At 37.0% G+C, this 17,558-nt stretch overlaps 1 protein-coding gene across 4 annotated transcripts in view; it reads right to left on the bottom strand.

Annotated features, from left to right (window-relative positions):
* ZNF385D (zinc finger protein 385D) overlaps nt 1-17,558 on the bottom strand; it is a 410,191-nt gene that overhangs the window by 158,254 nt on the left and 234,379 nt on the right. Inside the window, exon 1 of one of the 4 annotated variants that reach the window (XM_054059693.1) lies at nt 3,011-3,291. The exons of the other annotated variants lie outside the window; for them this stretch is intronic. Coding sequence (XP_053915668.1) covers nt 3,011-3,032 — 22 coding nt within the window. The 5' untranslated portion in view covers nt 3,033-3,291. Of the gene's footprint in view, nt 1-3,010; nt 3,292-17,558 lie in introns of those variants that run through there. 4 annotated transcript variants of the gene reach the window in all.

The raw sequence follows: 17,558 nt of genomic DNA, 5'->3' as shown, positions 1-17,558 counted from the left end.
GCAACAGCCGGCGGCAGAGATGGCAGCAACCAGCTATGACCACTGGTGTGCAACATTAGCACTGTGGCACTGACAGCCACCCACCATTTCTCCTCTCAGAGCTGCTGAAAACAGCCACAACTGACTTTTATCTTATGCTAAATTATTAACTTGATGATAAATGCAAGCAAAAGTTGCTTTGGGGTAGATATGTATGTTATTAAGTGCAAAATGTCTACCTTAAAACACTTAGCAGAAATTCATTATTTTCTTTGGCTTTTGACTTACTCTATAAACACACTACATCATTTGGTAGGATTTTTATTATTATTATTACAATCCATCATTTCTGTTCAACTTGAAATGATGAATGCAAAATCAATACAATAAGGAACAAATGTATCCATGGTGACCAAACAACAAACTCAAAAGCACAGCACAGTGAGAAAAATTTAGCAGTTATTGAAACCACTCCATCAAAATTCCAGTGTAATGTAAAAGAAAGGTTCATGCAATTAGAAGGGTCACAATAAGTTTAATTATGTGAAGGCTCAGCTCAAATACTAGAATATACATAGTAGAATGTAGTAGGATAGTAAAATATCTTAGCCCAAAATCTTCTTGGAGGCTACAGTTCTAAGGAGACCAAGAAACACTATGACCCACTCCTGAATTTAGTAACATTTCTCTCTGATGGTTAAGAAACTCACTTCACCTATTAATATTTGCTCTATAAGAATAATATTCTCAGAGGCTTAGGACTTACTTTACATGGTAATTACTTCAGTATTTATTTCAACCTTAATGCTGTAGATGTGTTCCCACTATGCTACCTTACATCAGCAGCAATTAACCAAGAAAGCCCAGAAAAACAAGCCACATGCATACAAACGTACTGATGTGCTTTCTTTTTCTTCTCTTTCTATTATTTAGGCAGCCCAATACCATCATGCACTGAGAATGAAATACCACAGAATTATTTAATAATATTGAAAGGAAATTATTTTTTTCGCAGAAGATAGAAAATTCTAATATTGTCTATGTGATGGTTACAGTAATTTTAAATCTAAGTAGGTGTGCGATGTACACGGTCGAGCTTTCATCCAGCTCTGTGCAATACTGCTTTGTGCAGTGTTACAACAGGGACAGGTGAGATTACAGATGCTCTGGCTTGTCACAAACAGAGAACGAAAACACCCAGACCAGGTACAAGTAAACATTCTCACCACTAGCTCATACTTCATTATGCAAAAGAAAGAAATGAGAATAGTCATCTAAAACTTAGCATTAAAGGAAGTTTCAAGGCTAAACAAAGAAGATCAAGAACCTGCCTAGGAGCAACTTTCAGCTCTGCTCTCAGAAGTGAAATTTCATACAAAGCAGAGAGGAAGCACAATCCAGTTAGTTCCAATTAAAAACTTGTGTTTCACCAGAAAAACAAATGAGTATGTGAAACAGACGTTTGTATTTTTTCAAAGAAGTAACACTGAAAGAAGTTTGATCACCATTATGTGTTTCTGAAAATTATAGACAAACAAAAAAAAAAAATTAAGTACCTTACCGCTAACACATATACCCAATACCCTAACCCATATAACTTCAGAAAAACATAACTTCCAGTCCTAGTTACACAGGCAATTGTTGCAAAGCTGACTGTAAAAAAAGAAAATTCATCTCACGCTTGCAATGATATTAAAGGTAGAAAAATGCCCCGTGAGAAATGAGCAAAAAAATTAATCTGACAACACATTTTTAATGGTGAAATGACTTAACCCAAATTGCTAAAACGTAAAACCATAATACTTCTCTATTCTTTCTCTGTCTCTGGAAAACATAGAAACTTAAAACATTGCAAATTTATCTTTGGAAGGAACTCTGAACGGTTCTAACAACTCGGCCAGTTTATATTTTTTCTGTTCAGACAGTTTACAACAACATTAATCTGCTTTTATAATTGATGGGTTTCATTGTTAAAGACATCCCCGGTATTTTTAATTTTATGAAAATAAGAAAATAATGCTTAGCTTGCCCTAAAGCTTAGTACTTTTGTGACAGGGCTCAGAATATGACAAAAGTTCTTCTCTAAAAGCCTGAAGTGAACTCCTGATTCAATATTTAATGAAACTGAGAAAGCTGCTGAATGTCCCAGAAACCTTCCAACTCTCTGCTCTGTGTTCATTCTAAGTATTATGAAGCTATAAATTAACACTGAGGCTAGATGAGATTTCGAGTAGCCAAGAATGGTAATTTTCCATCACACAACCAAATTTTCTATTTTATTTTCTTTTCTATTTAGCAGCACTAACTTGCAGCACTATATTGCAATCGTACATCCCAGCTCAGTACTGCAGCACTACATTGCTTAAACATAGCTCTATGTTCCAACGTGTTTTTAGGGTGTGCAGCCAGCTCAGCTGAAAGCCTAAGGAAGATTTCCATCAAGCAACAAAATTAAAACTCTGCACAATATTTTACAGCTCAGAGACCTCTAAAGGCTTAAAATAATATGCATTTCCTCGTATGCTCGGAGCCAACCCCACACTAGTGATCTGCATAATGCAGAGTACTCTGCAAACACACCGCTGCAAAAAAAAAAAGCAGTTTCACCTTTGTATCTTTGAATTCTTTAAACTAAAAGCTGAATGAAATACTAAGGTTTATTGTGCCTCCCTACCACAGACAGTGCAGTAGCAGCTTGTCCATTACATTAAGTTAGTCTAAAACTTCCCATGCCTCACAACCGTTTCTCATTCCCTCTCAGCAGATGAAACACAAGTTCATACAAAACAAACCTAGGATGAGTTCATCCTATCTAGCTTATTTTTCAAGCCGCTAAAACTACGCAGTAGCCCACTCAAACAGAAAATTTCCCAGACAATGGAATCCTTTCAAACTGCACAGCCGACAGGATTCCCCAGTTGTCAGTTTTAGGTGCGTGCCAGCACAAAATGTTCTTGAATTTGAAATTTATAATAATCACTCCTATTGATAACATGAACAGAAGCAGAATTACATCACAGTTAACACTTACCAAAATACATTATGTTTCTCATTAATCATGCAGTCAGGATCCCACCGCTGTGTATTCAGCATTAGCTCCCGCACAGGGCTGACATGTAAAACAGAGCTCTTTCATTCTACATTATGTGGAAATTTCCCAGCACAAGAAGCGTGAGTGAGCAGTGTGCCTCCACAGGATGAGTGCTTTGCAGGCAGTCTTATCCCTGATACAATCCCTGTCTGATTTAGCGTTTACTCCGGCTGCATGCTGCACTGCCCATTCTTACTGTAATCTGACTCCTCCTTCTGATGTCCTTGCTGTGCCTGTGACATCAGGACTAAGAGTACTACAAACAGATCTTTTCTTTAACAGGCTCACAACGACGTGCTCTAATATCCAGGTTAACCTAACTCTAGCTTGGGAAAAAAAAAAAAAAAAGCCCTTCTAAAATGGTAAAGTGGGTTTGTTGGGTTTGTTTTGGTTGTTTTGTTGTTCTTTTTTTTGGCAGCAAACATGTGCAGTGACATAATGTGCTCAATTACATAATAGATTGGAAAGACAAAGCATATATTGTTAGCATATTTTTCTTTGAAGGGCAGTCTCCAGGAGAAGCCCTGACTGCTCTGATTTCCCAGCTTCAGTAGAGGATAAAGATGTTTAGCACTTTGCAAGACCATGTCCTCCTAGATTTTTTTTTTTTTAAACAGTAGTTCCAGTTCAATAAATGATATAAACTCTAATGGTCGATAAAGCTCAGTCTGTTTCTATTTTTAAAAAGCAACTGACAAATAGGTAGTTCAATTTCAACAGAGCTGAACTGATTTTTTTAACTACAATTTCTTTGCGTGAATAACAAAACATGAGGAGGGAGATATATGACAGTGAGGATTTCTAATGGAGTTTACAACCTTTCACCCTCCAGGTCTCAGGTTCCTTTACAGCCCAGGTTGATAAGTCATTAGCAGCTGGTAGCTATTTTATCATTCTGGTACAAACAGAGTGGTTCTAAGTTCACAATAAATAGGTTCCCACACAGCTCCTGCTGCTATATGAACTAGCAGCGGCTTCAGAGGGATGAAAGACCAAAGAAATACCAAAATACTCTCCACCATCCTCACACAGTGCCTCAGGATGGATCTGACACACTGGCATGGCAGTGTGGTGAGGATGATGCGGTCTGTACTTATGCATGTATTATATCTCTTCTATGAATCAATAGAGGACATCTGTTTCCCACTGTCAGTCTGGCATGTATCACTGATAATACACTTAAACTAAATAAAGGTAAAAAATAATGGACAGTATGCTGAAGTGTTTATTTCATTATAGTAGGATCTAATGGGATGAATGCTTTCATTCTACAGGAAAGAGGATGACAGGTATAATTCATTTAAAGCTCCACTTCTTATTTATAAAAGCTCCACACAGTAACTACTATTTCATGAGGTCCAATCACTTAGGGCAAAATTATCCCACCAGCACAGCAGCCAAGGAATGCTCTAATTGCAGCAGAAGAGTTAAGAGACCCGGTACACATTGCTGCTATGCATCTCTCAGCAAGAGTCCTCTGCTGCATTGGTCTCACGAGGTTTCATGCTACCTGTATGAAAGTCACCAAGATTACACACTACTAGGAGGAACTAGGGCATGAATTTCAGTCCTGTCCCTTACTGGCAGTCCCACAGTTCTCCCTTTCTGATGCCTAGCTTTTCTCAGTGCCCTTTCTTATTCCAACTGCACCTAGGAAGCGGCATGCCTGAAATGGAAGATGGAACACAGAAAGACTCCAGAATAAACTTTGCTTCACAACTAAAAAGCACACAGTGCAGGAGTGTGCTTTGAGGCCATAGGGCGTGAGGGAGGAAGATCAAGACTTCTTGTGCAATACAAGTTGAACAAATCCCAAACCACATTGAAGAAATACTATACAAACACCCTGGGGGGGGGGAGGGAAGAAGCTGTCAAGAAACCATGGCCTGTATTTTAACTAAAGGGTTTGGACAGCAAGTAAAAGAGCTATGTATTCATGACACTTTCCTCTATTTTATCATTGTAATGCTCATTCACTTCTACTGTACAAGGAAGGACACCTTGCTATAGGACAAAATACCATCCTTAAGGGCTGGTTTAAAGTATCTCAGTTGAGGCATTTCAATGTCCTCTGAGCAGTCGGTATAAGGGCTATTCAGAGCTTTCTGCAGACAAGCATTCTTTCCTCTCCATTCACCGAGGGTAAAAGCAATGCCCTTTAGGCCAGTCTGCACCCAGACACAGCATTTACCTATTAGGCTGTGTTTACTTATCATAGAAAGGCTCAATCTCATTCTGCCAGGGGTCAGACCCTGCGAGGTGTAAGCTACCTCCAGTCTCAACACTTCTCCAAGCTGATAGGCCTTATTGATTTGTGCAGTCAGCTGGCCAGCTGAGAGCCTACATACAAATAGATCATGGCTGTGTAGATGTACCATTAGCTATCAGGCAGCAACCATGCTGCCTTTAAACATCCCTTCATGAGCTGGCTGCTCTGTTACAATACCTGCACCAACGCAGTGGAGCTTCATGGTAGATCAGCGGCTCAGCAAGCACAAGCAGCAAAGCACCGCATAGATTGACGTATTTTTACTACTTGGTTCAGACTGTTACGTCCACTGCAGTTCTGCACTTCCGCATGCAAAACAATCAGGACCATCTGCACTCTTATTGCATCTTATTTGTGTTCTTACAATAAGCAGTCAAAGTAGCCAGTGCAAAACTAACCCAAGAAGTTTTCTTTCATTTCTTTGCATTTCAACTATGAAATAAATGCAAGGAAGGAGGCAAAGTCACTGGTAGTCTCTGGAAAGCCCAACTCACATACTTTATGTTAAACTCTGCTTTCATTTACACATATACAGCATTAACAAACAGCAAAAAGAAGTAGAGTTGCAAGCAAAGGACAAAGAATAAATTTTGTTACCAGAGTGGAATATTGTCACTGTGACTGAAAGTAAGGATTATTTTTGTAATTGCAGTCACAAATTGCTGGTGTTTTAACTCAAGCACTGAGGATTCTGCTAAACACTACTGTGAGGAAGCACAGTTCAGAGCAGCGAACACATTTATGTGCATCTGTAGATTTGAGTAGACCCAGTCCAGGCATGCAGGATCATGCAGAATGAATTAACCACATTGGTCCATGATGTCAGCCCAGGGTGCAAACTCCTAATCATCAACAAGCCAGCACAGGCTTATCAGCATTTAGCTTTGGTACAGATGCAGGTCAACTGCAAATATATCATATTTTCATGCACGATTCACCTATAAAAATAAGCCCCCCAAACCCTCTTGATTCAGCAACAGCATAAACATAACATGGAAAAAAGCACCTTCTGCTAAAACAGTTACCCCACACCCTTATTTTTAGTAACAGAAGTAGCTTCTACTTCCTAAAATCCTTTTTTTCCAACAATCTTCTTTTTTTCTGATAGCATCTCCAACTTGACTTCTTGTCCTTCCTTGCCTAGACAACCTCACTGTGATAAAAGGTTTGCCACAAAGAGCAGATTTTCAAAACGCAGACTTCCCCACAAGACATTACCTCCTCAGAATAAACAAAAGGCAAGCTGATAGTACATAATTCCCAGAAGCACAGCACATACCCTACATATCTCCAGAGCTAGGAAAGCTACAGGTTACTCCCCACAACAGATTTGGTCTATATCCAGAAGGGCACTTTGTGAACTAGCTGTGCTATCTATGTTTTCTAGTGATTTTTATCTATCCACGGATTTACACAATGCCTCCATAGTAAGTATTAAAACCACTCGCAGGCATGTCTGTTGCAGAGACAAATTAATATTTAATATTAATGCACCCAGTTAGTTCCCTAGCATTCCTGGAAAACTCTCTTCCAGTCTAGAACTCTCCCAGGAGGCAACTAATATTGGATTTATACCCAGACTCTTACCAGTTGGCTTTGATGAATTTAAATTAGCAAGGCTGACCACAAACCTTTTCTTGCAAATGAAGAAGCTTGAGGGATTCTTTGCTGGCAGAAATGTAATAGTAGGCAACAAAACACACATTTTAGGTTTATGCATCATGTGTAGTGAGTTAAAAGATCTCATTCCCTTGAAAGGTTTTCAGATTTTCCTAAATTAAATTTTATCTACTGTATAAAGAGAGAAGCAGTCCAAATCATACTTGACCTACTAATTCACCAGAAGTACCCCAAAAGATTCTTGAAGATAAAGTGGGCTAGAACTTCTAAACAATTTGGAGATGTATGTATTGCAGATATTTCATTCCCATTAGTACTACGGTAACCACACCGCAGAAATAAAAAGCAGAAAACAAGCCACAGTTTTGAAAGGCTCCAAAAGTAATTGAAAGCTTTTCCAAGTGCACACATTTTTGTGCCTCAAACCAAATATACTAAGCACATCGTCTAGAAATTTGGTTTTTATTTTGAAGCGATCTGGAGTCGTTTAAGACATACTACACAACATTGTAAATTTTGTCATTCGTTACTAATCTCTTGAGGTTATGCTAAAGGATAAGTAGGGAAGGAGAAAGTTATGTTTGTGTATTTTAAGTAGCCATTGAGGCTCATTTTTGGGATTGCACGTTCTCCACTGGGTCAAACTACTAAATGCGTTTTTTACCCTTGACTCAAAAGTGTCACTTCTGGAAATCTGCAATATTTGTCACCATGAATACCATTTAACTGCTGCAGTACCCAAAGGAACTCTGTACCGCCACACGTGAATACAACTGGAGGAACTTAATTAATCTTCCTGTCACTTCCATGATGCTTTTCATTAGTTTAGCTGCTATCTGATCAACTGCTCCTTTCTCTATTGGAAATGGCTAACCAGAACCTCCTATAGAAGTGTTTTTAAGAAGTAAACAAAGATTCACCTTCCATTCCGAGAGCCTCTTATAAATCTTTGCCAGACAGACTTCGCCAGTTCAATAAGAGCACTTGCAGCACTGTTTGCTTTAAGCAACTGGAATTTTCTGCGTGTGATACTTTAGGAATATAAATAGCAACAATACGCATTTTTGCAAGCTTAAAACTAGTACTTTATAGTATACTACAGTTTGAAGACAGATGACGTGGTAATTGAAAGGGCATATTTTTCTGTATTTCCTTCCCATGGATATGGATAATTATTACACTAACAAAAGGAACGCTGCCAGCATAAAACCAAACCAACATTTTGCACTATGACCGCTTATTGTTTTACTAAATGCCTACTCCTGTCATCTTTTGCTCCTAAGCATGTGACAAAATGTAAGATAATGAATGTGAATGAATACACAACTGGTGCAGAAGCTTCTTTGACCATGAATATTGATAATAATTTTAAATAATAATTTTAAAGGGAAAGATGGTCTTAAAAGCAAGCAACAAGACCAAGACCTAGTCTAAGTCCACGTCAAAAATATTTTTACACACGCACAAAATCTACTTTTTTTCAGTCAAAGAATGAAGGCTGGAACTGGTGATAACACCCGCTCCAACATGCATAGTCCTTTCTTCCTTCCTCCTTCTTTCTCTTGTAATTTCACTTATGTACTACATTAAGTAAAATTTGTCTATTGTGTGGCTTTTCAGTGTATCACATGTAGACAATCCATCACTGTCCCTGGTGAGGGGAAAAAATTAGTCAGTGTCTTTTTGGTCCAACTTGCTGACACTCTACAATTTTGCAACATACTTTTTAAGATTCATCACCAAATCCAACCATTGTGTACTCACAATTTATAGATGTATACTATATGAACTGAAGTTTATAAATCCAGATGTTGCACTGAGAAATTCTGTACAGATGTCACACTCTAGATTCTTTATTTTTTTGCACTCTGATTTACAGGATGCAATCCGTTCATAAGTCTGACCGGCATTTTGTATTTCTGATTGTACCATCATGAATTAGTTAAATTTGGTATGTAGAGTATCTGTCAGCTACCTCCTTCTTAATCAGAGGTGTACATGCCTTATGCTGTATAGTGCATTTCTTTAAAAGAAAACAGTGGCCAAAAGTATGCATGTGTATTATTTCTAAAATCACCTTAATCAATCAAATGACAAGTCTCAAGTAACCAGATATTACGGTGAAATGGTCTGCTTATACTACCTTTCTCAACTGTCTGTTTAGATTTGGTTAAAGTAATTAAAGTTTATTGAGATATTAATTAGTGATCTTTCCATTTTTTCTCAGAAATTATAGCAATGTGATCAGTTACATTTCAATACCAGTAAATCACTGGCACTCCTGTACTTCCCTCTAGTTTCACGTGAGTGGTTTGGGGGTTTTTTTAGGGGGTTGCTGGGAGTGGGGTGTGTGTGTTGTTCATTTGTTTTGCTTTTGGTTATTTTTTTCCTTCAAGAAGGTGCATCAATGAAATGAGGATCTCCTCAACAAATCTTTTAGGACTCTTGTGCTAAAGTTATTCAGGCCTATTGATTTTAAACAGTCTTATTCCAAGTAAGTTGGAATAAGACTGCTGGTTGACATCTTCCTTTCTTTCTTCCAGGCATTTTGGAAAGTGCCTCAGCACACTCATGACATGACGACAATATCAAGCATTCTTCAAAATACAGAATAAAAATATTTATTTAACACTTATAGCTCTTTCAGATCACTCATAATAACCTTACTATCTCCATCTAGTGGCTCAAACTATTAGGACTTTTGTTCTTAATACACTAAAAACTTTTTATTGTCCTTTGCTTTGTCAACCACAGTTTTTTCATTTCCTGATTTTAGCTCTCCCCATAAATTTTCTATACTTCTTACTTTTATTTTATATCAATTAGTTTCCACTTCCTGATTTGGCATTTTGTTGCAAGTAGCTTTTTAATTTGTAGCTGCTGTCCTTACTTTGTGGCTGAATCAAAACAGACATTCAGCCAGTTTACCATTTTCTGAACATGAAATTACTTCTTTCAGTCATATGGTGACCTCTAGGTATATAAGTGTCAGTTTTCTTCCAAAGTCTTTCTATGTTTTTCTTCCCAAACAGTTATGCTTTTCATATTCCTTTATGAAATAAAACATCTTGAAGCACAAAATAAGCAAAAGATTTTATCTCTATTCTGTTTGTTCCTTTAGAATATAATCAAACCAATTTCCACACCATAAGTCCCTAAATAGAAAAATTTCAAGATACGGGCAGAAAACAATACTTCTTGATTTTCTTGATGCTTTATAGAGCTGTTCAAAAATGAAAATTAACAAAAAGTAGCAATGCAGTATGATTTTATGCTTTGCAGTGATTATGAAAGCACTGAGCTGTGATTTCAATATATAACTGCAAGAGGAAAATGCCAGCAGATGCAATCCAAATATGAGTGGGTGCAGAATAGCTTGGATTTTATACTGGGTCAGTTGATGGGAGCAAGGCTGCAGTGCAGACCAACAGCCAAGGGACATACATGAACACTGTCAGCTGCACAGCACTATAACTCCTCTCCTGCTAAGATACTTTGCAGAAGTGCTTGAAACATCTCCAAGGTGCCAACAATGGTTTGTAGCTAAGAACAGGCAGAAACTTAAGGCATATCCAGTTTTAAGGAACTAAAAACATGGCATCTCATTTAAACTGGCCGGTGCTACAGGGGCCTCTTGGGGCAACTCATTCCATGGTAAATTGCTACCTGATAGGAAGATGACCAGTTGCTTTCTGCAGGTACTTCTCTCATTCCATTGACACACAGGGGGTATCAACACTTAAGTTAGATGATAAACTTTTAGCCAGTTAGGCAGAAGAAATTTAATCTTCAATTACCATAAAACAGTCTAATTCATCTCATAGAAAACATACATGGTGTGTTTTAATTCCTCTTTAATATCCAAGGAAAAATTATTTTGGCCAACATGTTACTATTAAAGGAAACACTACTCAAAGGAGTGTAAGCTGCAGTCAAACTGCAGTCAAAAGGAGGAGAGGAGGACAAAACAGCAGCAGGTAAATCACTAATCTGAGGGTATAAAAAGATGCAAACTACAGCATAATGTTCAACTTGTCATGAGATATGTTTGAAGAATTTATACTGTTTATTCACACCAGTGCTGAATTTTCTTCTCATGTCCGTGTATAAGCATTTTGCAGTTACACACATGCAAGATTCACAACTCAGTGTAAGAAATAAATCATCATGAAATGAAAATATCAGTGATATTTATTGTTTTCCACAATAGATCTCAGTCTAGGTGGGATTTGACTCAGAGACTAACACCTATATTTGTATGTGTATGCATGGGTTTGCACCTGTGAGATGGATGTCAAATTTCTCATCACAGTCAAGGGAGATCAAAATGATGCAGTCAACAAAGTCAGAAGACTTATTTCTCACATCTGGAAGTAGACACCAACTTTGGTTGGCCAAGTAGCTTTCCAAGCTCTATTAACTACATTGACTAAAATTTCAGTGATCAAAAGGGGAGCTTAGATACCTAATTAACTCATAAATAACTATACACACTGACCTAACTATACATAGTTTGAGAAATATGAGCCAAATCCCAGCCAAGGCTTCTGAACCTCTTAAAAGACCTGAGACCCCTGCAGATCAGTCATACCCTGTGAAATTTGGCTCCATTTGGGATCGTCACAGCAACTACAACTGTGCTCAGCAACATTAAACAGCAATTTAGAATGGAACACAAAGAATACCTGCAAGTGAAAACAGCATGAAATTTATACAAGAAGAACTGAATTATTTCCTAAGGAATTAACTACAGTATTACCTTTCCCAGTGCTTGAAAAAAATTCCTGGGCTCTTAAATGACCACACAGCGCTTCAATATATGCAAAAAAAAGAAAGATCAAAAATAGCTGCCTCAAAAATATTTGGCACAGAGGACAGTACCGCTCTTGAATGACAAAATTGGCATCCAACAACAACCATGTTCCACTAAAATCCATGTGGATTAATTTAAGCTATTCACTCTTACCTTTAAGAAAAAAATGGGAGCATGTCACAAAGTGCCTATTAGATATCACTATCTAGTGTTAATAGTGAAAAGAAACGTTAAAATCATACAGAAACAATTGTTTTATTTTAAATTTCAAATGCTCCAGTATTCTTTTCCCAGAAGAGTGCAGCAGGGGGTGGGGCGCGGAGTTACTGCTGTTTAGCACTCTGCCAATAGTGTTCAAATACATTCCTGCCTGCTTTATTATTAACAGTAAAAGGAAAATTTTCATTTCTGTTCCCACCTTTTGATCTTATTGACAGAGCCTCCTGCCATTCTAATTCAGAACGGCATGTGCAGCAAAAAACTCCTGTCTGTATCTGTTCCTACCTTTCTTGTTACATCTTTTTTCCTGTACAGTTTCCTTTTGATCTGCCATACCTCTGAATTTAATTATCAGGTTTGAAAACACTCCGCCGTGATAGCAGCCTATAAGTAATTCCATCTGTTTCACACAGCTGAACGGAAAGACCATACCCCAAAGCCAAGTTCTGTTCTATATGCACTTTCAGAGTCCATCTCAATATAAATACCGCGAAAATAATTAAGAAATTAATAATTTTGAAACATGATGGCCTAAATAGAGCACTACCGCTATTTTTAGGTAATTGAGCGCCTTGATTTTTAGTCAGTTTGCCACTCATTACCTCTACGAATAAGCCTAATTACTCTAGGTGCCTAAATATGAATATAGAGACAAAAAATACTGGAATAAGTCCTCACTTCACAGATTTTTTTTCTTCTCCACACTGTATAGATGAATGGTACTCCAAAGATGAAGGTGCACATTATGGCTTAACTTCATGCTTCTACAGAGCTCTAATAACTGAAAGAATTTCAGTTAGATTTGAAAGCCCTAGCCATATCTCTCCAGACTCTGTAGATATGAGACAACTGTTCAAAGTGTACTGTCTATAAATTCATCTTGGACTGAAGGACCATGTTATGCCAGCAGCATCTCAACTTGGGGATGTTAGAGGAATAAAAGCTTACTCTAGAGTTGTAGGTGTCTGTATCTGTGCCCAGCACTAAGGAATGGTCTGCAGAGAGCAGACCAGAAGATGAGTTTTTCATTGAGATGTATAATGGTATGCTGCACTGCAGATCCTCTGCCTCCTCTGTTTGTAAAAGAAGTGTTGGTCATTTCATGAACATTTATGTGCTGACTTCTCAGAGTTGATGTCAATGTAAGAGTGACTTCTGGCTTATCCGTGGGTTGCAGTGATTTGGAAGTTTAGTTTTCAGCAACAGAAACCACCATCACTGACTGAAAAGCTCTCATAGAAAATAGCGTAAGAAATAGAAGGCCTCAATAATACCATTTCACCCAAAAGTCTGCAGTGCCTGCTTTATCACACTAAAGATAATTTACCATGTTTTATAAGCAGTTGATACTTTTTGTACTGATACACTCTTCATTATTTATCTACCACTTCCTTACTTATCACTGTCCACCAGAGCATTTAATCAGTAATGAAGCAATTATTTTTTACCAAGAGTAACTGTCTATATATTAAAATCCACTGAGACGTGTTTCATTTTCATTTACATCCCTTAAAACCAATGATTTTGAGAACAAATACAGGAAGTACCATGCACAAGTAGTGCAAAGAATGCATACACACTCATATACACACATATATATTCACACATTTATATTCAGCCATGTGCACACACATATGCATGCAAGGTACCATGACAATGCTAGATGCATACTCAGCTGTACAATTAAGTGCTGCACAGGTAAATAGCCATATTAGGATTCCTACTTCCCTTCTGTTTTCCTCAGTCCTGCTCAACAAGATAATAATTGTTTCATTATTGGATGTGAGGTCAATCAAATTTTAGAATTAGGACTGATAAAATTTGTATTATTTTTTGCCTTCCATTCAGTATCTCAGAGACATGTAGTCAAAATGAGGAAGAAGGTAAATTAAAATAGTCAAACTTTTAACAGGTTACAGTATGATTAGTGTTAGGAATTGTCCTTAGTAAAGTCCTAACGGGTTGTTGCTCATTGTTCCTGGGCATAAAAATTTGTCATTATTGGTTACACTTCTGTCTTCTGGACCTTATAGCTATTCTAGTCAGCTTAGAAATCTCTTTGAATATTTCAAACAACGCAAATGAAAGAATGAGAATGAGCCATAGTTTTAGTCAAGGCCCTGGGAAGGGGGTGTTCCACTGGATAGAAGTCCATTGGAGCCACCTGAAAGATCAGAAGATTAGTCCCAGCTGGAAGTTAACCAGCAATCCTGCAGGCTTTCCAAGGCTTGTCCCTCTTATGCCAGGATTAATATCCATGGTTCCATAGTACATGATTTACCTCCCATCATCTGTTCTTATCCATTCATTACAGGAATATGGACTGCTGTCTCTAGATGTGTGGTGAGTGCTTTACAAGCTTGTGATATTATCAGCTTCTATTTGATGCTGTGAATATTCAGATCTACAAATTAAGACTCCACTAGAACAAACGGTAAAAGGCTATATTCAGCATATCTGTATTGTGTCAATGGGTCACTAAGGTTAAGGAAGACCCAAGAGAAATGCCTTGGTCTGACTCAAGACAAAAAGGTATTCAAAACTATCCCAAACATCCAGGTAAACTACTTGTTAGGCTACTGCTTTTTTTATTATTATTTTTTTAATTTATTTTTCTGGGATAAAAATACAAGCATACTGCTAAAATAGAATTCTTGACTGAGAAACTTCACCAGAAAATATGGTAAATACCTGTTAATAGGGCTTGTTTTTAAAAAAATCATTAAATAGGGTACAAGAATTATTCTTAGGGTACAGTGGAGGGAGGCAAATTACATTGTTACTTTAAAAAAAATATATATTATTTATTAAAGAACTTTTTGTTGGAGTTAGATATTTCACGATGAGTACTTCCAGTATTCTTTTAGAAGGAAGGTACATACAGTACTACCTAGCAATAAACAATTAGCAAACTGTAAAAAACAGAATGTTCTTTACATATTATGTGACTACTTAATCTGATTTTCAGTTTGAGAAGCAGACGGACCAGTGGTTTCGTCCTGCTGTTACACATACTACGTACTTCATAATCTTTCTGCTACCGTGTTTTGCCCTTTTGTAAAGAGTCATTTTAAACTTTTCATAGAATATTTTCTAAAGGGAGGTCAGATCTGAAAGGCTACTAATGGATTAGCCTTTGATCTTTTTTTTGTGACTTACAGGCATTCAAGCATGCTGTAAGATTTTATAAAATGCCTAATGCAAGAGTGACTGAACAAGAAACACCTATTACTTTGAAAGGGGACACCACAGGAGATGAATCAGTTTTTAAGTAAAAATTACAAAATATCTAATTTATGGAAGTTTAAGAAAGGCAGATGTTAAGTACCACTGCAATACATATGTATCTATTTTTAAACGTATTAGATATGCCAAATTGTGAGATAATGGGAGCATATTACATGAGTCATCAGAGCCCATACATTCCATGGGAGGCATAATTACACATTTCTGATGACTGGCTAAATACTACAAATACCACTGCACTATGAATCAAGGGTCATGCCATGAAGGAACAAATTAATCCTTTGGAAAGGGGCAGTTTGACTACAAACTTTCTCCAGCAGGAAGCATCACTGTCCAAATAGCTGTCTCTGTTTTTAATCCTAGTTGAAGACCCTTTCAACTCAGCAAGCTAAATGACCCTCACTCATCAGCAGCAAAACATTGGCATCTTTGACAGAGTTAATGTTTCTGTTCCTTGACTGATGAAGTCCTTATTTACCAAACTCGAGGCACTCATAATAGAAAAGGATCAAAGGACATCAACATTTACAATATAATATTAATATTTTTGCAAGAGCTGTTGCTTTTCCAACTAGCTGATCTTATCATATGGGAAATAGTATATCCCTGTTTTGGAGATGAAATGTGGGTTTAAAATATGATTACAAAGATTAGTCTAAGACAGAAAAAAGGCTGAACCCCTGGAGCTCTTGACTCTAGGGCAACATTCAGCTTATACTGTCCCCTATCATATAAAAAATAAAACCAGCTGTGAAAAAGCAGTGTATATAAAACCTGTGCTCAACTCTCATATTGCTGAAAAAATATAAACAAAATGATTTATTATGTTGTAAGAAAGCACTGACTCACATTTTCCTTATACGGAAATTTTGGGTCATTTTCTCCTGGTATAGCTTCAATGAGACGATGGAAGTTACATTGGGGTGAACTTGACCCAAATTGTGTCAGGAGGAGTTGTGTCGCTAATAATGGAAAAGGTCTTCAATTCATTATGTCACTATTGAGTAGTTTTCAAAAAAAATGCTTGCAAACAATTGTTGCCAGCTTTCAAATGTAATTTTATAATACTCTTGTGGCCTTCAAACATGCTACATTTTCATCCTTATCACCACATTAAATCACATTGCCAATAATGTCTTTGGGATGGATTTGAATTCTTCGGGCTTGAATTTAATTACATTATGTAAACTAGAATGTGTCTTCAGTGTGCTTTAAAGGAATTGCTTATCTTGGCAATTGTTAAATTCTGTTTTGTTTAAAATATTTGCATTTTTATAACTTCATTCTGCTGTATACAGCATTTATTGATCTTTCTCAGGAATCCATTTTCAATATAGTGCATTGTATTTATTTTCTGTAACCCTCGACTGGAGCATATTCTTACACACTATTTAAGGAATAAATAAATTAACATATTTCTGAGAGCATTAATATTTTGTTTCATAGGAATTATAAAAAAGGAAAATGCATCCCTATGCAATTTTTTCCTCTGGACACAGTATTTTAGTGTAGACCATGGAATATAGCAATATTACCTTAGTTAATGCTTTCCACAGCCGAAATACAATTTTTCTCTATATTACGAATCATTTACTACCTAATTTGGCTCATTCAATATATGTTTTGTCCTTTGAGTTTTTTTGTTTGCTTGTTTTGCAGGGTTTTTAAAGTATTTTCTGGAGCTCTATTTGTCCCTCATCTCATGATTCTTCCACTCGCCCATCTTTCTCCCCTCTCACACAGCAGTGATAACTGCATTTTCAGATACAATCAAAGGATATTTTTTCTTTCTTATTTATTTCACGGAACACATCTAAATGTGGAAGCATTTAACAGTCAATCAAGCCAAGTTTGCCTTCCACCTGCACTTGAATGAATCACTTGAAATGCATGAAAAGACAATTCTAATTAGGAAGGCCATAAGCAAATATTGCATAGATTTTCATCATCTACCTAATATAAAAATATCTACATCTAACAAAGGCATGCAGATTTTCACATCCTTTCTAATTCTTAAACTCTAGAAAACCAGACCCACATGTGAAAAATCACAGCTCTGTGTTAGCAAATGAGTAAGACTGTTCCCACCATGCAGTATCCATGACCAACCACTCTGTAAACATCATGCGAAAACACTGCCATGAAAAGTCTTCCTTAGTAACACCATCACTTATCCAGGTCTGGCTCAAACATGTATTATTGCAAGTAATAGCATCCTGATAATATTGTAGCAATTTTTCTAAAGATAGTAAACCTGCTCTTCAATAGCCACACTAAATCCCCCTATCAGATTCACTAGTAAGGTGGATCTCAAATACTAA

This window comes from Cuculus canorus, chromosome 2 (assembly GCF_017976375.1).
Source record: "Cuculus canorus isolate bCucCan1 chromosome 2, bCucCan1.pri, whole genome shotgun sequence".
NCBI lineage: Eukaryota > Metazoa > Chordata > Aves > Cuculiformes > Cuculidae > Cuculus > Cuculus canorus.
This window is presented reverse-complemented; position numbering and strand designations above follow the sequence as displayed.